Below are 26,989 nucleotides of genomic sequence, written 5' to 3'. Positions count from 1 at the left end.
GCTTAAGCTTTTAATTTCCGTCCCCCTTGCAAACACCACGGTTCCTGTTGGAAAGAAAATATAAAAGTTAATTAAGTTCTTAGCGTCTCAACTTTTTTAAATTTCAATTTTTAGTCTCTTAAAATTGCTTATTTAATTTTTAGTCTTTCATTAATTTTCTGTCAACAATTTTAATTCTTTTTAAAAAAATATATTTTTAGTCCTTTATTTATTTTTATTGTTTAAAATTAATCTTTGTTATACTAATTTTTAGTCTTTTGTTTATTTTATATTTAGAATTATTTTTGAGAAAAAAAATAAATAAAAGACTAAAAATAAGTAAAAAGTTTAAAAAAAAATAAAAATGATGATGAAAAGTTAATGAATGACTAAAAATTCAAAAATATTTTGAAGGATAAAAAAGTTAAAGAAGTAAAATCTAAATTAACCCAAATATAAAAGTGGAAAAGCTAAAGAGGAGAAAGGTGCCTTTGAATTTAGAAACTCGACCGGCAATGGCGGTTACGTACTGAACATTTGCCGTACCCTTCTTCAACCCTCTCTGTTTTTCTTTTTTCTAACAACAAAAGCAATTCCTCCAGCTCGGATAAACACATGTGGAGCATTAATAGCAATATTTTTAACTGGCAACATGACCTTCTTGTATTCATGTTTGTTTTGGTCTTTAATGATATGATATACTAAGGATTTATATATATATCTATATGTTTTCAATTCCGTGAATCTAATCTAGGAATGAAATAAACCACCACAAATATGCTTTGCTACGGTGTGGCCTATAAATAAGACTCTTTATCAGGAGGCCATTACTCATCATCAAAATTAAGAAGAAAAGAGATGATTCAGCAGAGGCAAAGCAACAACGTGCATGTGGTTGTTCTGCATTACCCAGTACAAGGGCACATAAACCCTCTTGTTCAATTTGCAAAGAGGTTAGCCTCAAAAGGTATAAAGGCCACAGTTGCCACCGCCCATTACACTGCCAACTCCATTACCGCACCAAACATCAGCGTGGAACCAATCTCCGACGGCTTCAACGAAGCCGGCATTGCCCAAACCAATAACAAAGTTGAACTCTTCCTCAGCTCGTTCAGAACAAACGGTTCAAGAACCTTGTCCCAACTCATACAGTATGGTTTGATTGAGCTCCCTGTGAACGTGGAAGATCTGCCCCTGCGTGTTCCTGGCCTTCCTCCGTTGGATTTCTGGGCACTCCCAATTCTCTTGAGGTTCCCAGAGAGCTATCCTGCTTACATGGCAATGAAATTGAGTCAATTCTCTGACTTGCCCAAAGCTCATTGGGTGTTTGTAAACACCTTTGAAGCATTAGTAGCCGAGGTACCTACAAATTTAACTCATGTATATAATATATGCATTTTTATTTGATTCTGCATACATAGTTATACTATTAAATTAATCTTGATTATTTTGTATATATATCAAATGAATTTATTTATTGTTATTCATAACTTATTTGAACAAATTTTAAAATATGAAATAATTTTTTTATTTTTGTTTGTTTGAATTCCAATGGCAGAAAACTTTAAAAAACAGTGAATTAAACTACATTAAAAATTTGTTGTTTTCAAATACAGGCAATGTTTGGAAAATATTATTAATAATACTTATAGTTATAGCTATTTTCATTATCAAAAGTAGTTTTTGGAAATTAAAAACTTATAGATTTGATTGATTTTAATTATATCGTAAGATATTGATTGAATAAATTATTATAGAGTGAGATTTTGAAATTACTTAATTATAAATTTAATTAACAATATTACAGTAAAAAAATTAGACTAATGAATTGCTGGCTCACCAAGCCACTTGTTGTTTTGTGACCCATTGTGGCTTTAATTCCACCCTTGAAAGCCTTGTGTTCCTGTGGTGTGTTTGCCAGTGGACTGACCAATCGTCTAATGCCGTGTTTTTGGAGCAAGTATGGGAGGTGGGAGTCTGGCCAAAGGAGGATGAGAAAGGAATTGCGAGGAAGCAAGAGTTTGTCACAAGTTTGAAGGTTGCAATGGAGGGTGAAAGAAGCCAAGAGATTAGATGGGATGCTAATAAATGGAAAATGTTGGCTAGAGAAGCATTTGATGAAGGAGGCAGCTCTGATAATCATATCAATCATTTTGTGAATCATTTGATGAATATTAGGGATGTGCAAAAATTAGTTCAATAAAAAAAAATCAAATCAAATTAATTTTGAACTGTTTTAAGCAATTCAGTTATACATCTAGATACTCACACTGATTTTAAAATTGATTTAAAATTGAATTGATTAAACTGAATTAATTTTTAATCAACTTTAAATTAATTATAAGAGTCAAACCGGTTTCAAACTAATTTTAAATTATTTTTTGAACTATTTTTCAAATAAAAAATATTTAAATAAAAATCAATCCGGTTAATCAGACTTATCTTATAGAAACAATTCAGTTAATTAAATTGATTTTATAAAATAATATACTAACTTTTTCTTGAATTAGTTGAGAAAAAAAATCAATTCAATTTAGATTTGGTCACAGGTTGAATCTAAACCAATTTTTTTTTACATCCTAATGAAGGCATAGTCATATAAACTTTGAATAATTTGATGAATTCAATTAAGAATGGATTTTGAATGTATACTCATTCTCATATCATCCGTTATTCTCTGGTAGTGGGTGCATGTAGTCTGGGCTCATTTGTGTTCACTTTTTCAACATATGAAGAATTATGTAATTTTGTGCCTTCTTTTGTTAGTTTCATTCCTGTCAGCCAATAATACCTTTTTTTCTTCTAATTTATCATGTATTTCTAACAAGTTTTTTATTTGAAAATGTATCAGTTCATACATATGGCTGAGCATAATGAACGAACTTACGAACTTACTCATCCGTTTAACTTATAACAACTTTACAGTAAAACTAATAATAAAACTTACAGTAACCCATTTTATAAAATGGATAGCAGTAGCCTATTTTTTATCATAATATTCTTTATTTTATTTATTAAATACAATTAAGATTTTCTGTTTAACTTTTTTGGAAATACTTACCAATAAAGAAAATAAGAAGAAAAAATGAAAGAATTTTTTATTAGTTAAAATTAGTTTATGTATAAGTATAAGCTAATTTATAAAAACGAATACATAAGTCATTGGGTAACGATAATTAATGGCAAGAAATTATAACATATTTTAAATAAAGTAAAAAACGAATACATAATTCATTGGGTAACGATAATTAATAAATTATTAAATTACAGCCTGCAGAAAAGGTTAAAAAAAATAAGAAAGAAATAAATTTAAATATTAAGTTCTTACCGGTATTCGCGCGGGAATCTTTACGCGGAAGTTATAATCTGCCCCACTCGCACGCGTGACTTCTCTATTGGTGCGGTCCCTTCCCTCTCGCGCCCTCAAAAAATCCACACACTCCATTCCTTCAACAGTTCCAACTTCTCCTTTGAACAATGGCTTCTCAAAACCCTAATCAGAGAAATTCTCTGTATCCACAAGTAATCGATTCTAACCCCGATGCTCCGCCGCCACTCCTTAATCCCAATCGTTCATCCTCTTCGCAACCCAGCCTCTACCCTTCCGTTGACTACAACGACCTCGTCCAAAACCTATTCCCTGAGGATGCCACCGCCGCCGGATCCCCCTCCGCGCCACTGGAGGCCACCGAGGAGGCCCTCCTCCGGATCCCCGGCGCGATCCTCAACCTCATCGACAAGGACTACAGCGTCGAGCTCGCGTGCGGCGACTTCTCCGTGATCCGCCTCCGGCAGGGCGACAACGCCGTCGCCGTGTACGCGCGCGTCGCCGACGAGATCCAATGGCCGCTCGCGAAGGACGCCACCACCGTGAAAGTCGATGATTCGCACTACTTCTTCTCCTTCCGCGTCCCCAAGGGTTCCGATCCCGGCGAGGAGGAAGAAGATATGCTCAGCTACGGCTTAACGATCGCGTCGAAGGGGCAGGAGGGATTACTGAAGGAACTCGACGTGGTTTTGGAGAACTGCAGTTGTTTCTCCGTGCAGAGTGTTTCGGAGAATGTCAAGAAGAAAGGGGAGGCGCTGGATGGTTCCGTGGCGAGGGAGGTTTCGCCGAAGGATTTGGAGTCGGGGAAGAAGAAGGAGATGATGGAGGGGCGGTGCGCGGCGTATTGGACGACGTTGGCGCCCAATGTGGAGGATTACAGTGGAAAAACTGCGAAGATGATTGCTGCAGGGTCTGGACATGTGGTTAAGGGGATATTGTGGTGTGGGGATGTGACCGTGGACAGGTTGAAATGGGGGAATCAGGTTATGAAGAAGAGGATCGCTCCTGGCTCGCATGCTGAGGTTAGTCCTCAGACATTGAAGCGGATTAAAAGGTGGGTTATGAATCAATTTCAGAAATTGATTCAAATTATTGTTAAGATTTAAAATTTAAAATTTAATTTTTATGTATTAGTATTATTTTTAGGGTAGTTGTGCTAAAAGTGACTATACTATTTACCCGTAAAGTATTAGAAGTCACTAATGATCTCACTTTTAAAATAAGAGAAATGATAGCAATATTCTCTAATATATTCTTTTCAACTCACCCTATGTTATTAACTGAAATTTATTATAATTTTTATAGGTCTTACTTCTTATTTAATGATTTTTTTTAATTTTATAATTTTTAATAATTTTTAATCAATAAAAATATCCTAGAAAGAATGTCTTGCTAGCCCTCCTCTTAAAATAATTATTGCAAAAACCAAAATTTTTGAACTATGACTATATGACAATCTACAGTTTGGATGCTTATGTAAGAAAAGTCTTTACACTTTCAAATGTATTTTAATTAAATTCTAATTTCATCTACAGTTAGTGTAAAATTTTATTGCAGTATCATCTGCTTGCCGTGTTAATAAATTTAAGATTTCTTACTTTAACTACTTGGTTTTGTAATTAAATTTCAAATAGTATGGGAACATGTCTTTACCCCAAAAAAAAAACAGCATGGTAATATATGATGAGTTTAATTTTTATGTATTGTAAGTGTAATTTTTTTAAAGATATCAACCATTTAGAGATTATTGATGGTATAATTTTTTAGGTAATTATTATAAAAATTAATAAATTAATCATATGGCACTTTATGATTGGATTACGCCATGAGGTGAAAAACTTTTTAAACCATTAATCCATACATCATTTATTTACTCATGCGTGCTTCAAGAATACTGTTAAATGTTTTTACGCTAGCAGTGATAATTATCAGGGGCGTGCCTCTTGTGTCTTCAGGGGCAATATCGTCCTTAAAAAATTTGAAAATATTAATTAAACTAAATAAAATGTTTTTTTTTCTTTTACCCTAGCTCTGCCCGGTATATTACTATGTCATGTCTGGAATATTACTATCTCAGAGTAAGCTACTTTAAGTTGCTATAGCTATCTTTTTTATTTGATCAGTTCGAGCGATTATTTAATTGACAATTTGGACTTTTGGTTTGATATGTATCTCTTTTATAGGGTTAAGAGAGTTACTAAAATGACTGAGAAAGTAGCAAATGGTTTTCTCTCTGGGGTCGTGAAAGTGTCTGGATTTTTCACCAGTTCAGTGATAAACTCAAAAGCCGGAAAGAAATTTTTCAGCTTTCTACCGGGGGAAGTTCTGCTTGCATCGTTGGATGGATTCAGTATGTCAGTTATATTATTGCTGAATTGCTTGAGTTCCTAGTACTAATCAGTAGCCAAATATGAAATATCTTTCAGATATAAAGAAAGGAAGAAATAGATAACCCTCTGTCTTTAGACAAAGAAAAGAAAATGCGAGATCAATTAATTAACAAAGGAATAAAAAGAGAATAGATTTTACCTTCTTAAGAACTTTTTTAAAAAAAAAAATAGTTTGTTTTCTTCTTGGCTTCAGATGGACTCTTTATTCAGGGTGCAATTCTAGCACCTTCATTATGTTTAGTGAGAGGGGGTGTATTTAGTCCCACATTGCCTATTGATATGACTAAAATAGTGCTTATAAGGCTTGGTCAGTTCTCAGTAGGGTTTAATTTAAATTCAAATAATGGTTTAGTTTTATATTCGGAGTCCAAATTCAAAGAATAATCTGGCTCAATTATTCAAAGTAAATTTATGATGGTTTAGTATGATTTTCAGTAAAATTGAAAACATCCCATTGAGTTGACAATTTGACATGCTACACATATCCTGAAAAATATTCACATCTTTTAATCTCTGGCATTGTGAGATCTCAGATTAAAAATTGGCTTTTGGCTTTATGGCTACTTGATGCGTTGCATTTATTCCCATCATTACATAGCATTTTGATCAATATTTACATTGCATATTTTGCATTTAGGCCTTAGTCTTAGCTTGTTTTCATTTGGCTTTATGGCTACTGTATAAGGAATGAGACACAGTCCTATGAGTTCTTTGTCTGATTTGACAGTAGAGGATATGAACATATATATGGGTGCTTTATTGTGATATTATTCAATATATCAGTTTTTTTTATGTTCTGCCAGTGCTATCTCTAGTAGTATCTATTTTCATATCTAGGATGCTCTTCTAGATAGATAGAAATGTAATGCAATTAGTTTGGCAGTGCACACATTAGTAGAGATTTGTTTTAGATACAGACCATAGTCAGATTCTGTTAGATAACCCATAGTGGAATAGTTAGTTTTTTAGTTAGTTAGTGGCATTAGTTCGTCATGTTAGAAAGAAGGAGACTGGACCTGCAACTAATTAAGCCCATTAAGGATGGGTTTTGGTTATGAATTGTAGACCAGCAACTGCATATAAATAGGAATAACTGTAAACGGTTTAGGGAGACTTTTGTGATTGAGAAAGCAGTGTAAGGAGTGCTTTATATTCTATGGATTTTAATAATTCGGAAGTTGGGTGGGTTTGAAGAAAATTTAAGTACAGCCCCGATGTGCTTGGGTGTATTGTTAGAAATTGGATATGGGGATCACAGATGATGATGGTGTTGTATTTTTACATGGCTGATTCATGTGCATGTGCTCACTGCTCAGTCATTTCTTTTTCATTCGGATAAAGTTATCCTGCAATAGTAGTATCTTAACCTGATTGTGGAGATACATAAACTTAGTGAACTGTTTTGAGTTTGGTCTGAGACTGACAGTGAATTGTTGGATCAGCGTAACCCAGAAATTATGTAGTTTGATATGAATGGTGTTAATTGTCAAATTTAGTAACTCAAGATCATTTTCCTTGCATCTAATCAAACCTCCTAGATTCGTTCATGTAAATATTGCTAGGGCCCACTATCCTTGTCCATAATCAATTTTTAGTCATTTATCTTCACTTGACCAACAACTCTTATATGATAATCACCCAAACATTATATTTGGACTGTTAAGATTAGCCAAGCTTGATTTTGTTCATTCTTTATCATTTACCGAGCTAGTTATTGCTTGATAAGTTTGTCCTGGAAAAGTTTGAATTTTCAAACTTACATACCCTCTTATGTTTCAAACTTCTTGTAAATAGGTAAAGTGTGTGATGCTGTTGAAGTAGCTGGAAAAAATGTCATGTCAACATCATCAACTGTGACAACTGAGCTTGTCGATCACAGGTAAAGCTTGATATATGCATTATCTAGAGTGTAAAATACCTAGAGATTAGGGATTGAATCTGATGATAGTATAATATTTGCTTTTCCTAAACTAATGATGAAAAGTTCTTGCTCTCTTGCTTTACTGCTGTGATTAACTGATGATGTTATGGGAGCATATGCACACAAGTAATTTCGCACTGATCTGTAAAATACCCACTTCATATACTCAGAGTTCTAGATTTGCATGCTTAGAGTGGGAATTAAAAATTTATTTCATGTGTGATCACGAAGAATGCTGAGATCCTTGTACTCACGAGTATATAATATCCCAGTGATGTCATCCAAACTACAGACATAAGAACCAAAGTTACAATTATTAAATTGGAAGTATTTAATATCTTGGAAATCCTAAAGCATTCACTACTTCATTCTTTGAGGGATTAGGATTAGTAATGAATATATTTTTCATTTATTAACATTTGTTCTTAGGCCAAGTAAACTAAATTCTATTTTATTTGAATGATTTTGCTTACTATTGCCCTAAGGACAATGCTTTTGTTAGATGTCACGTTGACGATGAATTGGTAACATCGATTGTTAGTGTCACTTAAAAAACTATTCATTTTGATCCCTTAACCATTGCCTTTAGGAAACTGTATTTCATTTTCCATTCCGTGACATGCTTTGAGAATTTAGCGTAAAATATAGGACAAGTGGAAAGCTATCGTTCTTGTCTAACAGTTCAGAAGTGAATTTGACAATCTAAATACTGCAGATATGGAGAACAAGCAGCTGAAGCAACAAGTGAAGGGTTTAGTGCTGCTGGTCATGCTTTGGGTACTGCATGGGCTGCTTTTAAGATTAGGAAGGCTCTCAACCCTAAGAGTGTTCTTAAACCTACCTCCCTGGCCAAAGCTGGTGCTAAAGCTGCAGCTTCTGAATTTAAGGCTAAAAGTTCCAAGTAATTTATGTCAGCAGTTCTTAAATATAGGTTTTGTCCTTCCTACAATCAGAAACTGCTGCTTATGGCTTTTCATTACCCATTTTTTCTCCAAGAAAAGGCAGGGGAACATCAACGCATGATTTGTTGTTGTTCTTACCATGTGAGAACCCACCATGATTGGTCATGAGATCCACAAGTTATATTATATATATATATATATATATATATATATATATATATATATATATATATATATATATATATGTATTATCTTTCTTTAACGAGACCATATCTTGATATTGGAGAACATGATAGGATCTAAATCTGTGTGTATATATATGTGTGTGTGCCTGTGTGTAGCAACTGTATTTATTGCTTGGGCTGTAAGAACTTCACAAATTTATGGTGATGAATGTTGGAAATTAGAATCACTGTTAGTTCTGCTCTCCCATGAAGTGTGTTCTTTGTTGGCATCAGTTGTTTCCGAAGTGCGTTTGTAATCACATATCACTTTCACTCTTTATGGAACCAGTGTTGTTTGTGCCACTTTTAGGTACAGACAAATTTTGAATGTGTAGGTAGACAATTGGAAGTTTTGCAAAATCAGTGCTGGAACTATTTATTGTCACTTCAGTTAGTTATACATAATTTTTTTCAGATTTACTTTTGGATCAACTCAATTGATCATAGAATGCGATATACACATTAGATATTTTCCACCAAACTTATTTCTTTTTTAACACTTATTCTGATATTTTTTAGAATAGAGTTTTATCTCTTCACTTGCTACTCATTAGCTGCTCACTGGCTCTTTCCTAATACCGTCGGCTTAGTGAAAAATAAATAAAATTATCAGTTATGAGACATTTCAGCATCAAGTGGCAGGTCGGATAATATTAATTGTTAAACACTTTGTTCTACGGACTGACGGCTGAGATTGGGTCAACTACCTAACTTTGTCTTCTTTTCTGTGTAGTTAGATGCTGAAAAATGGTAGAAAATGAAAAGGTGAAAATGAAGCGTGATCAAATATCTTAATTTGCACTCTTTTGTGCACGATAAAGGGTGTAAAATGAAAAAAAAAAGTTATTTGGTTTAAAAATGAGTGAAGATGATCTGTAATCTGTTTTTAATAATCTTACATTATAATTAGTTATTTAAAGTTACATGTGTTATCATATTAATTAACATTTTCAAAATTTTCATCACCAAATTATGTTGATAAGGGGACCAAAAGTTAGATGTTATGATGTTGATCTTTTAAAAACTTTTGTTAAATTAGTCTTTAAAAAATTATAAATGTTATACAGATTCTTTTTTACTAAAGACTAAAAATATAACACAACGATCAATTTAATAATACAAAAGGATAATTTTGGTTATACAATATTCCTCTGAGTGGATGAATTTGGTCACAACAATTTTAAAAAATTAATATAGGGATATTTACATATTTGAGATATCAATTTAGTAACAAATTTTTAAGAAATAATATAGTAATAGATATAAAGTTGAAAGATTAACTGTTTTTTTAGGAAAAAGATTAACTTAAATGTTTATTTCTGTTATCATTATTATATTACGTGAGCGCAAAATAATTTGTATAAACTTTTTGGCATCCTGTCTTTCAATTGTTTATTTATATTTATCAACCTCAATCTGTCACCCTCTCAAACATAAATTTGGAGAGAGAATCATATCAGTAGTGGCTTATCGAATCATGAGCTGTTACATAAGATTAATATTTATTTATTTTTTGTGGCACGGGAGGTTAAAGCATCATTGAAGCACCAACTTAAGTTACGATAATGACGTTTTATTTTATATGTGTATTGCAAGCTCTCAAAATTTCGATGGCCATAGACTTCTTCAAGTCTTCGAAGCGAATCAAATTCTACTTTTTTGTGAAAACTTTTTCACCCTTATTATATATCATATATGAATCTTTAACCTAAAACTGTCTATATTATAGTATTATACCATTATAATAACATCCGCTAAAAGATGAGTTATGCTAAAATGTGGCGTGGTCTTTTATCTGAAAGTCGATTGCTTGAAAATTGTGGTCTTGGATTACCTGAAATTTTATCAGAACACTAGAGGATTTTAATTACAGGGATCTCTCTATCTATGAAGGGTTGAAGCACCCTTGTTGTTCTGATTGTGAGAACACTGATTTTGAGATAGAAATTTACCATAATAATCGGCATTAGAATGCTGATTTTTTTAGTCTTTTTTTATATAAAAATTAGAGATAATTTTATTTGAGTTTAGTAAGACTATTGTGAGCAATAAAATTTCTCCTTCTGTGAATTACATATCTAAGATTCAAATTAGAGACTATTAGTTAAACTAAAAGTATCATGCACCATTTGATTCATGCAATAGATAGGTGGTAGATTGATGACTCTCTAACTAATTATGTTTATATCAAAACCATGCATTCTTGATATAACGTATGGTCATGATTAACTATTTTTGCAGTTACACATACTGCTCTTGAATATATGACAGGTTCCCTCTAGATACTTCTGCTTTACAAAGTCGTTCAGAATAAATGAAATGGAAAAGCCGTTCAATGAATTAGCACAATGAACTGTGTACATATATACTTGCCAAAAGACATGGAAACCACTTGATTCCCTTCATTGAACATAATCTCCATGATTTGATTGATATTTTGACATTCTTATTGCTATTAAAAATTCCCAAGATTTAAAAGAGCTGTATATCACTTCAAATTAGTAAAGAATTTCACTTATCGTAGACCCTTTTGAAAATCACAACTTAGAATTTCCGCGCGTAGTTTATGGCCCACTGGAATTGAATTCCTTCTTGATCCAGACAATTGGTTCTCTGCATGCCTCCATGGAATATATAAACATTGTTTTAAGTATGACTGGGTGTCACAGAATTAGCGCTTTTATCCGCTCTTTTCTCTTTAGTTAGTCATGAAGGATTTTGTATATTAAGAACTATTGCTTTATAGTTTGTTAATTGCCGCCATTTCTTTTTTTAATTAAGAATATTTCTCAAAGACTAATTTCTTTCATTATATTAAGATTATTAATGTGAAGATCGGGACGACTAAAAAAAATTAATTTTCTTTTTAGTTAGTGACTCAAGATTTTGTATATTAAAAGCTATTGCTTTATAGTTTGTTAATTGCCGCCACTTCTTTTTTTAACCAAGAATATCTCTCAGAGACTAATTTCTTTCATGGTGTTAAGATTATTAATGTGGAGATTGGGACGATTAAAAAAACTTAATTTTCTCTTTAGTTAGTGACCCAAGATTTTGTATATTAAGAACTATTGCTTTATAGTTTGTTAATTGCCACCATTTCTTTTTTCAACCAAGAATATCTCTCATAGACTAATTTCTTTCATCGTGTTAAGATTATTAATGTGGAGATTGGGACGACTAAAAAAAATAATTTTCTCTTTAGTTAGTGACCCAAGATTTTGTATATTAAGAGCTATTGCTTTATAGTTTGCTAATTGCTGCCATTTCTTTTTTTAACCAAGAATATTTCTCAGTGACTAATTTCTTTCATCGTGTTAAGATTATTAATGTAGAGATTGGGACGATTAAAAAAAACTAATTTTCTCTTTAGTTAGTGACCCAAGATTTTGTATATTAAGAGTAATTGCTTTATAGTTTGCTAATTGTCACCATTTCTTTTTTTAACCAAGAATATCTTTCAGAGACTACTTTCTTTCATCGTGTTAAGATTATTAATGTGAAGATTGGGACGACTAAAAAAAACTAATTTTAAAAAAATAACTATAATTATATCTATAACTAGTTTTGTAGTTATGATTATTTTAAATAATTTATTTTTATTTAAAAAATATTTATAAGTATAAAATTATAACTAGTTTTTATAAAACTGGTTATTTTAAATATCTTATTTTTATTTATTCATAAACGGTTATGTAATTGATTTTAGATATAACTTGTTTATTCATAACCGGTTATATATTCATATTTTAAAAACAATCAAATTATAACTAGTTATATAAAATTAATTATAGTTATAGTTATAATACCAACTTATAATCTAGTTACTTATTAATTATGGTTATAGTTATCTATGCAAATACCCAAATCATAAGCAACCCATTGGTGATCTCTAACAATATTGCTTCCTCCTAAAATCCTTTATTTCCTTCTCCTCTAATTCTATCAAGAAATCACTTAAGTTATATTGAGATTTTTAATGGTAGTGAAATAAAATATGACTTTAATGTTTATACATTGACTAAATATAATTATATATTGTTATCCAATCACAAATCACTGTTTAAATTACTTTAAAATAATTATTTTTAAAATCAACAAATTTATCATATATAATAAATTATGATTAATGAATCACTATATATAACTTTTTATACTGTCAATAAATTATCTTTCTTTCTTATTGAATATATCAAGATAAAATAATCTTTTTATCTCTTTTCACAAGACTCAAACTATAAATTAAACTTTGCCCATTTTATAATATTCAAACTATAACACTGTTTGCATTAATTATTTATTGACTTAATTACCCTCTCAAGTATCATAATTATGTAATTTTACTCATATTCCAATTTTCTCAATACCTTCTATCATACTCACAAAGTGGGTCTTAGGCTTTACTCAGCCACAGAGACACTAAACATATGTTAGGTTTGAAAATGTATTTTCACTTAAAATATTTTTTTGTTTCTTCTAAAAATTTGAAAGTCTAATGTTATTCTAAATTTTTTTCTGTTTTTAATCCTTTAAATGTTTCTTTTTCATAAATAAATGCAAAAATATCACATTATTTATAATTTATTTTCTATTTGGAAGTATGTATACAGTAAAATCAAGAAAATCTTACTTTCACTGTTTCTTATTTAAATCTTTAAAAACAAGAAGTAAAAGACGAACAAAAAGAATCTTTTACAATTATTTATGAAATTAAAAAAAAGTTTTTCAAATTAAATACACCCCCAAAATTCTATCGCCAGATAACATTTTCTCGGTATGGAATTTTAAGTGATCGACCACGTTAATCATTTGGAAAATAATGGATGCCTTCTACTACTACATGCATACTTGACTTTTACATATTCTTCTAACGTAATAGTAATTTAATTGTTATGTATATATAAATAAATAAAAATTGAACTTACCTCATCTGTTTTTGGAAGGAAGAGAAAGAAACAATTTAAGAAACACATTCTTAAAATCACAGTACTCATTGATGGATGAAACAAGGGCAAGAAGAAAGAGTTTATTAGGTAAAGGAAAGTGCGCCACTTGGTTTTACATTAAGGACAAGAATTAATGTGTGATATTGTTTCTTGTTAGGTCGATCATCTTTTAGCCATACAATGGGAATGAAATACTGTGGACAATTTTTGGCACCTAGCAGTTCAGACTTTTTCCCACTATAAACCATTAAGAGCTAAATTAACCCTTAGCTTAATTAGTGGTTCAATTGATCTTGCAAAGCCTCAAGTCCTCAACAACCATGGAGGAAGATACACCACGAAAGGGAAGGGGTTGATAAATGTGGAATAGTGAGTTGGAGCACAAAAGCTGTGTTCTAGAGGCTTCAGCCAACTCAAATATACCAAGTGCGCGCCTAATAGGCCCACATTTTTATCAGCTAAGTTTTCTTTTAATAGCCACACTCATATTTTTTTTATATGTTTCTAAATATTGTGGTCAGAATCAGATCATGTATTGATTACCAGCTAGTAGCTACCACCACTAGACAAAAAAAAAATAACAAAAAATAATGCTGACCCTTCTTTGGTTCTTTCCTGGTTGCCACATTTTGCATTAACTTTCCTTTTTGACATTTTGTTGGGGTTTATCCTTTGGAGGGGGCATGTAGCTGATGCTGAGCCAATCATAGTATATACTAGTAGCAGTTCCATTTTGACTGGCATAAATATAATATTTCATTGTATAGTAAATAAAATGAGTAAATTTCAATTTTAGTCTATGAAATTATAAGCAAGAATAAATTTAAGAGAAATGTCAGCGATATTTTATCTGACATTCTTATTCAAATATTTTTTTACATGATTGATTAAAATTTATTTAAAATTATAATTTTTATAAGTTTTATTTCTCATTTATTGATTTTTCTCCTAATATATATTAAATGAGAAATAAAACTTATCAAAATTGATAATTTTCAATAAATTCTAATTATTCATAAAGAGAGTCTTTGAGAGGAAAAATGTTTGAGAGTGACTAGCATTCTTCATAAATTTAATCTTCTATTTTATAAAATTATTGTTTTATTCTTCATCAAATGTTACAAAAGAAATCAATAAAAAGTAATAGAAAAATTAAAATAAATAACATTTTTCAATATTTGATAACATTAAGAACTAAAAATAAAGTCAAGGATTAAAATAAAAATATAAAATCGTTTTTGATCTCTAAAAAGAAAGTAGTTTACTAATTCAGAGAGAAGATGACATATTTAGCCTTTGGTAATTTAAAGCACTTGTGTTCATACCATATGTTTTGGTGTGAACTTGGATAGCCCAAAAGGGATTGGAATGATATCAATTTTGCTTAGTCTAAATGAAAGGACATTATATTATGGTGGAGTGGGTTAGTTAGTTTGGAACACTAATCCGTTTGCTACGCAGAAAACAGGGGGAAAAGAAGAATCTCCAAAGTTTTCAGCTTGGTGATGGTTATGGAAAAGGGTTGCATGCTTTTCTCCATATCTACAAGGTCTTTATACTTTGTTTTGGGAGATTTTGGGATCCTATGACGTGCCGCCAAAGGCTTGCATTGTCTCACAATCACCAACTCAAATCGGAAGAACGATCATTGCTTCTAGAAAAGTGCTTCCTAGAGAAGGATCTCCTCCTCCTTGAGAGTATGAAGCAAATACAAAAATCGGTGGAAACTTTTTCTTAAAACTCTTTTATGCTTTGTTTTTTTTTTTTAATCACCTTAGTCCCGAAAGTGTTAAGCATGGCAATATTTTCTTTTTATCCATAAAAATCATAAATTTATAATGATTTACACACATTATTCAACCAATTAAGTTAGATTTCTTGACATTAAAAATTCTAAATAAATTTTTAAAATTTTCAACTATTGAAGTTCTTTAACTTAAGGACTTATTGTTATTTTTGTTTTTAAGCGCATCGTTTTTTATGTAACGGCAACAAGGAGGATTGAACTTAATATAATAGACGAACAATAATTTAAACAACACTTTTTAGATATTATTATTTCGTGAACCAAAATGACATTTTACCCTTTAGCTTTTTATAACAATTATATTTTCACAATATATACACACTTTAATATTAAATTTATGGTTAAAAGTTACATATTTTTATTAAGATTAAAAATTTAAAATCAATTTATTTAATTTTAAAATAAACAAACTTTCTCATAAAATCAAATTGTTCTTTTTGTTGTCGTTATCGTGAAATCACTCTCGGATTAATTTTATCGTCTATATATCGATTAAAAGAAAATATGATCTTTAAAAAAGATGTATGAGGATTTACTAATCACAGTAATTTTAGTTCATATTCAAAGATGATTCCCTTCTAGATAAGACACGAAATTATATTTAATAAAGTGTAAGAGTTACTTTTAAATAAATCAACGGGTTATGTTTTACAAAATAGGAATTTACTTGTTCACAATTCACAGCGATAACATTAATTGTCACCGTGTTAAACTTTATAAAATTATACCTTTAGTATTTTTATATAAAAAATAAAAGTTTAAAAATATTTTTAGTTCTTTAAATTTAGTATAAGTTTGTTTTTTATCATCTGAATTTAAAATTGATATTTTTAATCCTTGTTATTTGAAAAAAAAATAGTCTCTATGCTCAAATGCCCTTTAATTATATGATATCAGATCGAATGAATATTTTGAAAGAAAAATATATACGTAGTAGAATGTTTGATAATAAAAATATAAAATCAAAGTGAATTATCATATAAACAACTTGTAATTCATTATGAATGTATGTGAAGTTTCTAATAGCATTTCGACAAATGATCTAAAATAGTTAGTAATCCATTAAACTTGTGTAAATTATTCTCTTTTCATCATTAAATTCACTGCCTCCTTTAGATGGTCATCATGCTTTGCAAGCTTCACATGCCTCCTAAGTCAATAGTGGGTAATTTGCACTTTCAATATGTTTTGGTAAGAACAAACTAGTCTACTTACCTTTAATCATGTTATTTGAAAGCGAAAGCTAAGTCTACTTAACTTTCTACCAAAGTGTGATTTTGAAACCCCTTGGAGATACTTAAAATCTCATGTCTCTGGGTAATCTTTTCCAAAATGATCCCCTATGTCCAAGGTTATTTTAAACATATAGTAATAGTGTGCCACATTTAAATAATCTTCTAGGTTGAACCGTGCTTGCCATTTAGCAGACTTATCAATATATACTGTCTGCCTAATAGTATTGGCCCATTGGAGTTTCTTCCTTACTATCTCATCAACAATAATCATATTGTTTATAAATCATTGAATATGAACTCAGCAAAATGTTTTCAGTCATCAATAACTATTATAACGTTGAGTTTAGTTTCATGGTTCAATAGAAGCTATTGAACTTATCAAAACTTAATTTCTCAATTTACTATTTTTTTTCTTAATTTTTAATCGCAAATTTTAGCTATGATAAACTTTATTATCAATAAGTACTGTAATATCAATGAATAATGAGTTTGATAAAAAAAAATGACAAATTTTAGTAAATTGTTGAAGGTAGAAACTTTTTAAGAAAATCTATTAGTTGAAATGCTATTTTAAGTAATGTTTAAAACAATTTACAAGTTAGTAAAAGAAAATCATTTACATATCAAGCACTTTTATTCTAATCAAATAAAATGTAAAATAATTTATCAAACACACTCTAATCGAATGTCATCAGTGATGACAACATTAGAGGCATTTGATTAGGAAGCTCATTTTGAAAAGTTACTAACTTTAAACTGTTGATTTGGTAAGCTAGTAGAAATATAACATAACTTATCTTATAAGTTAGGAGCTATACATTTTATTCCTTCAATTTTACCCCATTTAATTTCTAAACCTAGAAATTTCTTGGTCATTGGGGTTTCTTAATTGTCCCCTTTTTACATGTAGTTGTGGTTCAAATGACGCCCCAAGGGAAGATGGGTGGCAAATGTGGCATCTGATGAAAGCCATAAGCGTCATGGATAAGGAATAAAATCAGCCCTCTTTCTACTGCACTGCCACACAAAAGAGCCTCATGACACAACACAATGAAATTTAAAAAGTATAAGGTTGATTTGTCCTTCATTAATTATATTTTTTTATTCGTAAATCAAATTATATTTATAATAATTCACGCATTTTATTCAATTGACTAAATTAAATTTCTTCTCATTAGTTAATGGTACTTACATTAACTTGCCTTTCTTATATAGTGTTCTTGTAATTGTATTAGATTTTCTAATAAGTGAAATCGACATACTTGGTCAATCTTAATTAGTCCCCATAAAATCCAACTTGTGTTCTACAATGTTATTATAAAAGAAAACTTACAAGCTACTTGATTTAGTTAAAATTATTTGATAAAATTAACTGATAAATATAAAATAATATAAAAAGACATATTTAATTATGAGGTAAAAAGAGATTTCATCATTTCAAATAAATTAATATGAACAAAAATAAAGCAAAAAAAAACATATAAACTAGAAGCTGAAAACTTGTATCATAAATAAATTTTATCTCTTTAGGCGAAGTTTTACTAGCACTTATCAGTATCAGTCTTCGCTTTTCTTTAGTACAGTATAATATTGGAATGCGATAAAAGATGTTCTCAATGTATGTCTAATATGAATGCATTATGAATATAAAAGAATGCATTTTTGGGGGGTACAGAAAAGAATGCATTTTGTTAATAAACAATATGTTATGATATTATTAATAAATCATCAATGTATTGATACGCACACACTCACTATATATTGAAAACTTCACACACAGAGAGGCTTCTCTGTCTGACACGCAGGCCAAGCCTAAACATAAACAAGTTGGAATCTCTCCGATGTGTTACTTTATAAGCTCATAGCTTCTGCAGTGACTTATGGCAGAAAACAAAGATGAAATCTATTCTGAAAGTTCTGAATGTTCACCAGGCTCAACCTCTCCAATGGGTAGCAAGTGCAGATACTTGTTTCATAGATTATGCGCTTGTGCCACTTCATGGAACAAAAACAGCACCCCAAAGGGTCGAAGAATTTTCCACAGAGATGTGGAAAAAGAAGAATTCCAGTATGCTAGTAGTCACTGTCTCTCTTCCTACTATAGTGTTTTTGTGGTTCGACTAGCAATCATGGTCAGTGATTTTTTCCCTTAAATTTTGCTAGTAACTCAAAGATTAACATGTAGAAATATATTCTTATTTCTTACTTATATTAGAAATTACATAAGTGAAGCCAAGAAACTAGTTGTGAAGAAAAGACTGCAAAATCACTAACCACACTATTTTGTTTTCATGCAGGTGATGCTAGCCATCTTGATTGGGTTGCTCACTATACTGACATGGCATTTCACCAAGATTTATACAGCAAAATCACTTAGCAGTTTGGCATATGGTTTGCGTTATGAACTTCTGCAACGCCCTGTTTTGAGGATGTGGAATATTTTAAACTCTACTTCTGAAATTACTACAGCTCAAGTCAAACTGTCTCAGTATGTGATAAGACGTCACAGCAACCCTGCGACTCAAGCAGAGCAAGTTGAGGTTGAATCTAAGACACGTCCTTTAATAAATACAAAGTTAAATTTAATACTTGAATCATGTACTATTATTTTGATGATTACTACACATCAAGTTCTTGATAAATTAGATATTAATAGCTATGTTATATGTCAAAATGAAATTTCTAATTATATAACGAAGTATCGACTGATTTTTAAATTGCAGCAAATTTTAGATTTGAGTAGTTGATTTACTCGATCAGAACTTTCAATCTAACAGTTTGAACTGATCAAACTCAACATCATAAAATTTATTAAGTGGATTCTTGTGTTTGATACAATATTAGCACTTACCATATTAACCAATTATGTCTTGCTTATTTGTAATGTTGTAACTCTAGCAGCTGTATGAAGCGATGAGGGCTGTAACATGGGCGTTATTTGCTAGTCGGAAAGCTCTAAACTCTATAACTATCAACTATAAGAACGGATTTGTTCAAGCATTCCATAGAGATCTGAAGGACAACAACACATTTTACATCTATTCTGATCTTTCAAATTACTCCATGGGTGCTAGCAACTCTAATGCGGTCAATTCCATTTCAAAGTATCGAGCTTGGGATGTTCGTGGTAACTATTCTGCAATCTGGTACCGTGAACCACTTGACCCTGTGAGTGGTGAGAAGATTGGAAAAGCTATGAAAATTGCACCTGAAGACTTGATCAACATAGCTGGCCTTTCCCAAGTGCCTGATGGCGTAGCTTCGTGGCACGTCGCGGTGAGCAAGTTCACAGATTCACCATTGCTTTCAGCAGCATTACCAGTTTGGGACTCTTCTAATAAGACTATTATGGCAGTTGTGGGGGTAACAACTGCACTTTATAGTGTAGGACAATTAATGAGAGAGCTAGTTGAGATGCACAGTGGCCATATGTATTTGACATCTCAAGAGGGTTATTTACTCGCAACTTCCACAAGTGCACCTCTACTGGCAACTTCAACAAAGCCTCCTAAGCTTAAGATGGCTGTTGACTGTGAAGACAACGTGATTCGACTGGGAGCTGAGTGGTTACAGAGAACTTATGGGAACAATTTTCCTCCAAGTCATGACATTCATGTAGAGAATGTCAAGCTAGGCCACCAGAGATATTACATTGACTCATTCGTCCTAAATTTGAAGAGACTTCCTTTGGTAAGTTAGAAGATACTGCACCTATTCCTTACATTTGATCTTGCAAATAACATTACTTTTGATGATAAGGTAGAATATTGTAGGAAAAATTTATGCCTCTATTTCATTTCTGTTTTGAGTAACCAACTACACTTTGTACAGGTAGGTGTGATCATCATACCAAGAAAGTATATCATGGGGCAGGTAGATGAAAGAGCCTACAAAACGTTGGTTATTCTGATATCTGCGTCATTATGTATTTTAGTCATTGGATGCGTTTGCATTTTGATATTGACAAATGGAGTATCAAAGGAAATGAATCTAAGAGCAGAACTGATAAATCAACTGGAAGCAAGAAGAAAAGCAGAGGCATCAAGTAACTATAAAAGTCAATTCCTTGCAAACATGAGGTTTGTATTTCAAGTATAGTTTTGGAAACACATAAAAGAAGAGCTTGCTTTATCCAATTTATGATCTAAGTTTAATATTTAGAGAACAAGGAACAATTTATCCACCAATAACCAATGGCTCGAAGGAATCTGAGGCAACTAAATTTATAATATTACATGCAATTCTATAACTTATTGTGTTCTGAAACAAGTTGATTGGTTACTATAAACTAGATCCTATTTATGACACTGTACCCAGGCTATCCTAATGACCAATCTTTTCATTACGTTTACAAGTCTGAGATGATCTTTCCATTGAGAATTAACAAATGTGCTTCATGGTTTCTTTCTTTGGTGTATTACAGTCATGAACTGAGGACACCTATGGCAGCAGTTATTGGGTTGCTTGACATTCTTATATCAGATGACTGTCTCACAAATGAACAATATTCAACAGTTACTCAAATAAGAAAATGCTCAACTGCTCTGCTCCGCCTTCTTAATAACATATTGGATCTGAGTAAGGTGAGATATTAGCTAAACATTTTGTTCAAGAATAATTAAAAACTAATTCCAGGTTTCTTTACCACTATACTTCTGCCAAAAACTTCCTAATATTATGAAGACTTTAGGTGGAATCTGGAAAACTGGTCCTAGAAGATGCCGAATTTGACTTGGGAAGGGAACTTGAAGGGCTTGTAGATATGTTTTCTGTTCAGTGCATTAACCATAATGTGGAGACTGTTTTAGACCTGTCTGGTATGATCCTCATTTTGAAAATAGATGATTAGAAGTTCTTTTAACAAGCTTTTAATGCATCTAGCCAATAACTGTTATCCTGCAGATGACATGCCAAAGTTAGTTAAGGGTGATTCTGCAAGGGTGGTTCAAATATTTGCAAATCTGATCAACAATTCAATCAAGTTTACTCCATGTAAGTAAAAAATTTAACGTTCTAGTTTTGTTACCTTAAAGGTAATGAAAAAAATATGAAAATGTTTAGCAGCTTGAAATAAAAATAAGTGTCGCAAAAATTTAAAATTGCTTAATTGGAAATGACTTCCATGTTCATCCCCCAAAATTCTGTCACAAATTTAAACATTAGCCGGTTCCATTGCATTTCCTGAAGTATGAGGTTAGAAGGTGATAAAAAAGGCTTCTTCTTTTCAGGCGTGTTTCTCTTATGAGGAGTACTACATAATGACTGGACTACAATTTGAGAGTTAGTTTTGGTTGTTTTGTAGTTAGCTCCTACATTGTGTAAGTTGTCAATCATTTGTGGGTTATCTGAATCCTATTCTTTCCTTCTATAATGAATTTTATCTAAATTTCTTCAACAAAGTATTGAGCGATGATCTTTTGGTTTTATTCATTATTTAAAAAATAAGTATCATTTTATTTAAATACATCACATTAATGTGTGGAAGCTTGATGGTGATCTTCTGTTGCTGAAGAAATTTGTGATCATATCAACATTCATTAGCATGTTCCCTCAAAATCCCAAAGAATTTTAAATGAGTCTATGGCTATGCATCAATAAAGCTCTGATAGAAGACTAATCTAAACTCTTTCGAATGTGTTGCAGCGGGTCATATTATTCTGCGAGGATGGTGTGAAAACCCAAATTCTTCCATTGGTAGTCCAAATTTTCCTCTTGACCAGAAGAAATCACGGAGTCTACAAAAGTGCAGAGAGAGGCCAAATGCAAACCATGCTAAGAGAACATCTATAAAAGATAAGAAAGTGATACTTTGGTTTGAAGTTGACGACACAGGCTGTGGTATGAACCTAAAACCTTGTCTGAGAAACAAAACAGAACCGTCCCTTTTGTATCAAAATAAGAAGCAATCCAAGTATAAACCACAATGATTTTCTTCCTATGTATGTGATATAGGTATTGACCCAAGCAAATGGGATTCTGTGTTTGAAAGCTTTGAGCAAGCTGATCCATCAACTACACGACTGTAAGAAATTTAAATTTTCAACAAAGATAAAGTCTTATATAACTTACTTTTAGCTAACAAGTGAACATGATATATCTTTAAAAAACAAATGAATATGATATTATTATATGAGATTGTTATTAAATGTCATTAAACTTCAAAATTAATATGAAACTTATATCAAATGGTTTAAAAGCTTTTTGAATGCTTTGGGCTGAAGATTTATGGAGTTCTGAAACCTTTACTCATTTCAGGCATGGAGGCACTGGTCTTGGTCTTTGCATTGTGAGAAACTTGGTGAGTAAGACCCTTAATGTATAAAGTTTCACATTAGTAAAGTACTCTTACCGTTCATAATGAATGTGTCCAATGAAAAGCAAAAGCAGAAAATGTGTCTGCACTGGACAAATATATGAACACATCATTTAGAAAGTGAAGCATTAATCAGCTACTTGTATTAAAAGAACAATAACAAGAGCATTGTCATTTATTTTAGAAGAGTATGGTTTCATGACACGGTTTATCAATTCCCTTTGTATGTGTCCTTTCTCTTTCTGAAATAAATTGTGTGATCACTACTATAATTCCCTTTGTATGGTGTCATAACAAGAGCATTGTCCTTTCTCTTTCTGAATATAATTTCCTTTGATCTGATCACTACTACTGTGGGGTGGCAGGTTAACAAGATGGGTGGAGACATCAGGGTTGTCAAAAAGGAGGGCTCAGGAACACTGATGCGATTATGCTTGCTTCTCAGTGAGCCAATGGATGTCACAGAACAACAGTGTGCAGTAGATTTGACAGACAATGGCTTAGTGGTGAGTAGAATCACTCTTCTGGGCCAATATTATTTGATATGAGAAATATTATATGGTTATGTGCATGTTTGTGTATGTGATAGACTATGCATTACTGAGACTCCAAAAAAGGAAATTCTTTTGCACAGTTGAAAACAGTGCAACTGCTGCTGCAGTCTTTCAGTTGACTTTGAAAGCACCAAAGCAAATGCAGAATGGCATCAGTCTTTTCTGTACCACTGTATCCTATAACAGGATATAGTTTTGTTAAAGATAGAAGACATCTTGGTGATATGTTATCATTTAACTCTGACTTCTGTATTGATTTTTGCATTAAATATTTAAAAATTAAAATTACATATAGTTCATCTTGAAAATGTGCATTTTACTAAATGCAAATGCATGTGCCATGTGGTCATGTTAGTCAGACCCTATATCATATATACAATAAAGAGAAAATCACTGGAAGGATAATAAGCAGGTTCTTAAATAACTGTCAATGCAGGTACTGCTTGCACTGCATGGCAACATGAGTCGATTAATTACATCCAAGTGGCTACAGAAAAACGGGGTGTGCACAATGGAAGCATCTGACTGGAACGGACTAACTCAAATTTTGAGGGAACTCTTTCATGCAAGAAGTTCAGTTCATAATACTGACTTTGATGCACACTATCCAGCAAAAGAGGAATTGAAGTCTAAACTACTCAACATAGGAGATATGAGGAACCCGGTTTTTGTCATTGTTGTTGACATTGGACTACTTGATTTGAGTACAGATATATGGAAGGAACAGTTTAACTTCCTTCACAGGTACTTTGGTAGAGCAAAGTTTGTATGGATGCTAAATCATGACACTTCCAATACCGTAAAGATGGAGCTCCGTAGGAAAGGGCATGTACTTATGGTCAACAAACCCCTTTACAAAGCAAAAATGATTCAAATTTTGGAAGCTGTCATAAAGGAGAGAAATCTTGAGCTACAAAAGAAAAACATGACTGCTCCAAGGACCACAATGAAAGAGGGTGATTTGCATGAGTTTCTTGAGATTGATTCCACTCATTTTGATGGTGCTAGCTCTGATGATTCTGACATACCTGAAACAGGTGGTTCTAATCCTGTTAGTGCTAATGGAGATAAACCAGCTGAGAAGCTAGCCAAATCTCATGCCTCATCACCATACCATATGAATAACTGCCTAGTTAAATTAACAAATGAAAATGAATGTTTGGAAAAACATAATTTGAGGAAAGAAGAATCTTCTAGCCCCAGCTCAAATTCTGCCACTGAAGACAACCAACCTAAATCACTGTCCACCAAAGAATTATCATCCATTTCAACAGAAGATCAGGAGGAAGATTCTGAATGTGGGGAAACAAATAGGGTCACCAGCTCAAGTAAAGCAGTAGATGGAAAAAAATCTCTTGAGGGCCTAAAGATTTTGCTTGCAGAAGATACACCAGTACTTCAAAGGGTTGCTACCATAATGCTTGAAAAAATGGGAGCTGATGTTGTTGCTGTAGGTGATGGACAACAGGCAGTAGATGCTCTCAATTGCATGTTCGCTGCTGAAGATTGTAGAAGGGAATCACTCCAGAAGGAAAGAAACACGAGATCTCAAACAGAGATTTCGACTTGTCGTCCTTATGACTTGATCCTAATGGATTGTCAGGTATGAGCTAGAAAAAAAAAATGCATATCTTTAATTTTAATAGTTTTAGGAGCACAGATCTTGCCAATAAAAGAATACCAACAGAGTTACCATAAAATTTTAAGATTTAATTATACTTTTGGTTCATTTATTATTATCATTTTGCAAATTTAGTTCTTTCATCTTTTTAATAAAAATGTTGATGTGACAACTCTGTTGTACTGTTATGTGAGCGTATCCATGCTAATGTGACAGTGTAATAAAGAGTTACTCCAACAACATTTCAGTTAAATATTATATATCAAATTAATGAGAAAAAATCATAATTACACAGTTAAAATAATAAGAGATCAAATTCACAAAATAAAAATGAGAGAATCAAATTTTACTAAAAATGATAGTAAATAAAAAAAGTATAATTAAGCCAAATGTTAATATATTTGATAAGATAACTTCTTTTTTTTTCTTTTTTACAGCAAGTGAAAATGAGCTTTAATATTTTGATTCTTTGCTTCTTTGTGGAAACAGATGCCAAAGATGGATGGTTATGAGGCAACAAAAGCAATAAGGAAATCAGAAGTGGGAACAAGCATGCACATTCCCATTGTTGCTCTTACAGCACATGCAATGTCATGTGATGAAGCCAAATGCCTGGAGGTGGGCATGGATGCTTACTTAACAAAGCCAATAGACTTCAAAATGATGGTGTCCACCATTCTTTCACTCACTAAAAGAACATCTTGACTTATCTCTCATAAGGCCCAAACTAACAAAGAGTTGGCTCAGGCAGCCTAGAAATGTATAGAAGTAGTTTAACGCATATATATAAACATTAAAAAAAACATAGCTTGACATGTATTCTAGAAATATAATCCAATTTTCCTGAATCTCACTCCCATTTAGTAGCTAGTGCTCTATTGTGTGTGCATAGAGAACTGCAATGTGCAGAAGGAAAAATTATATTTTTACCCAATTTCTGAATTACTATTTTACATATTGCCTGATTGAAATAAATAAATATATTAAGGCTGAAGGAGTGCGGGTCCCCTTCATAAATATGTAAGCAATCTGCCTTGAATTTTGATTATGAGTATTACGTCGAGAAGTTTTAAGAGTGCATGTAAGTATTATTTTTGTGTCCCTTCATTAGATTCAAGACAATAGGATATCAAATTGATATTATTATCATACACTTATGTAATAATGAATTAGAATAGATTATTGGCTTAGTTGCAATTTGTCTCCAAAGTTTCATAATGTTGAGAATTTTGTTTCCTACAACATTTTTTTTGCGAATTTCGTCACCAAATCTAAAAACATAGCAGATTTTGCCCCCTTGTAGACACTAGACATTTTGTGACATTTTTTCCTTCAAACCACCGCAACACAATTGTGTGACGATTTTTTCATTAATTGTGACAGTTTTTTTTATAGAAACAAAATTTGTGATGAAATTGAGGGGTCAAATTTGTTGGGAAAAAATTGCAACATTACAAAATTTTAGGGGCAAAAGCTACAATTAAACCTAGATTATTTCACAATGATTATGCAATAAATTATTCACTTAGATATACCCCTTCAAATTTAGGGTGCGATTTCTCATATTAGATTTTTTATTAGAGATGGCAATCTCACTGGAAGGAGGTGAAGAAAAATTGTTAATGACCTGAGTGGAACTTTGATATCATATCTTATTGATTAGAAGTTTAATTTATATTTTATAATGATATTATTAGTTTTCATGTCCTTTTTTTAACATTAGGTTTTTTTATTTTTTTGTTTCTGGGAAATTAGTGCAGAGTATTCAT

General features: G+C 31.8%; 3 protein-coding genes across 4 annotated transcripts; all 3 read left to right on the top strand.

The window, feature by feature from the left end:
• The first annotated feature begins 420 nt into the window (after positions 1-420).
• LOC114393907 (UDP-glycosyltransferase 74B1-like) lies at positions 421-2,182 on the top strand. Its single transcript, XM_028355440.1, has 2 exons — positions 421-1,338; positions 1,901-2,182. The coding sequence occupies exons 1-2, from the start codon at positions 838-840 to the stop codon at positions 2,180-2,182; spliced, it is 783 nt and encodes a 260-aa protein (XP_028211241.1). The 5' UTR covers positions 421-837.
• Positions 2,183-3,355: 1,173 nt separating this feature from the next.
• LOC114419693 (protein EARLY-RESPONSIVE TO DEHYDRATION 7, chloroplastic-like) lies at positions 3,356-9,072 on the top strand. The gene is made up of 4 exons (XM_028385440.1): positions 3,356-4,361; positions 5,491-5,657; positions 7,492-7,576; positions 8,334-9,072. The coding sequence occupies exons 1-4, from the start codon at positions 3,457-3,459 to the stop codon at positions 8,521-8,523; spliced, it is 1,347 nt and encodes a 448-aa protein (XP_028241241.1). The 5' UTR covers positions 3,356-3,456; the 3' UTR covers positions 8,524-9,072.
• Positions 9,073-18,511: 9,439 nt separating this feature from the next.
• On the top strand, positions 18,512-26,237 carry LOC114419678 (histidine kinase 1-like). 2 transcript variants are annotated; one of them, XM_028385431.1, is made up of 13 exons: positions 18,512-18,864; positions 19,030-19,272; positions 19,634-20,422; positions 20,564-20,811; positions 21,156-21,315; positions 21,423-21,549; positions 21,635-21,724; positions 22,376-22,570; positions 22,685-22,754; positions 22,988-23,030; positions 23,411-23,551; positions 24,036-25,202; positions 25,710-26,237. In XM_028385431.1, exons 1-13 carry the CDS (start codon positions 18,613-18,615, stop codon positions 25,923-25,925), a joined length of 3,741 nt encoding a protein of 1,246 aa, XP_028241232.1. In that variant the 5' UTR covers positions 18,512-18,612; the 3' UTR covers positions 25,926-26,237. The 2 variants fall into 2 exon arrangements, with proteins under 2 accessions (XP_028241232.1, XP_028241226.1); XM_028385425.1 differs by having other exon boundaries at positions 19,631-20,422.
• The last annotated feature ends 752 nt before the right edge of the window (positions 26,238-26,989 follow it).

The sequence above is a fragment of the Glycine soja genome, chromosome 1, assembly GCF_004193775.1.
Source record: "Glycine soja cultivar W05 chromosome 1, ASM419377v2, whole genome shotgun sequence".
In the NCBI taxonomy this organism is placed as follows: Eukaryota; Viridiplantae; Streptophyta; class Magnoliopsida; order Fabales; family Fabaceae; genus Glycine; species Glycine soja.
Note: the sequence above shows the minus strand (reverse complement) of the source record. Positions and strands in the feature narration are given on the sequence as shown.

What these genes read in the sequence shown, in the direction of transcription:
- LOC114419693 (XM_028385440.1), top strand. Translation starts at nt 3,457, where the DNA reads ATGGCTTCTCAAAACCCTAATCAGAGAAATTCTCTGTATCCACAAGTA. An exon ending in ACATTGAAGCGGATTAAAAG is followed by an intron (nt 4,362 to 5,490) that starts GTGGGTTATGAA and finishes TCTCTTTTATAG; the next exon opens with GGTTAAGAGAGTTACTAAAA. An exon ending in TGCATCGTTGGATGGATTCA is followed by an intron (nt 5,658 to 7,491) that starts GTATGTCAGTTA and finishes TCTTGTAAATAG; the next exon opens with GTAAAGTGTGTGATGCTGTT.
- LOC114419678 (XM_028385425.1), top strand. Translation starts at nt 18,613, where the DNA reads ATGGCAGAAAACAAAGATGAAATCTATTCTGAAAGTTCTGAATGTTCA. An exon ending in ACATATTGGATCTGAGTAAG is followed by an intron (nt 21,316 to 21,422) that starts GTGAGATATTAG and finishes TGAAGACTTTAG; the next exon opens with GTGGAATCTGGAAAACTGGT. An exon ending in TTTGCATTGTGAGAAACTTG is followed by an intron (nt 23,031 to 23,410) that starts GTGAGTAAGACC and finishes GTGGGGTGGCAG; the next exon opens with GTTAACAAGATGGGTGGAGA.
- LOC114393907 (XM_028355440.1), top strand. Translation starts at nt 838, where the DNA reads ATGATTCAGCAGAGGCAAAGCAACAACGTGCATGTGGTTGTTCTGCAT. An exon ending in TTGAAGCATTAGTAGCCGAG is followed by an intron (nt 1,339 to 1,900) that starts GTACCTACAAAT and finishes TGTGTTTGCCAG; the next exon opens with TGGACTGACCAATCGTCTAA.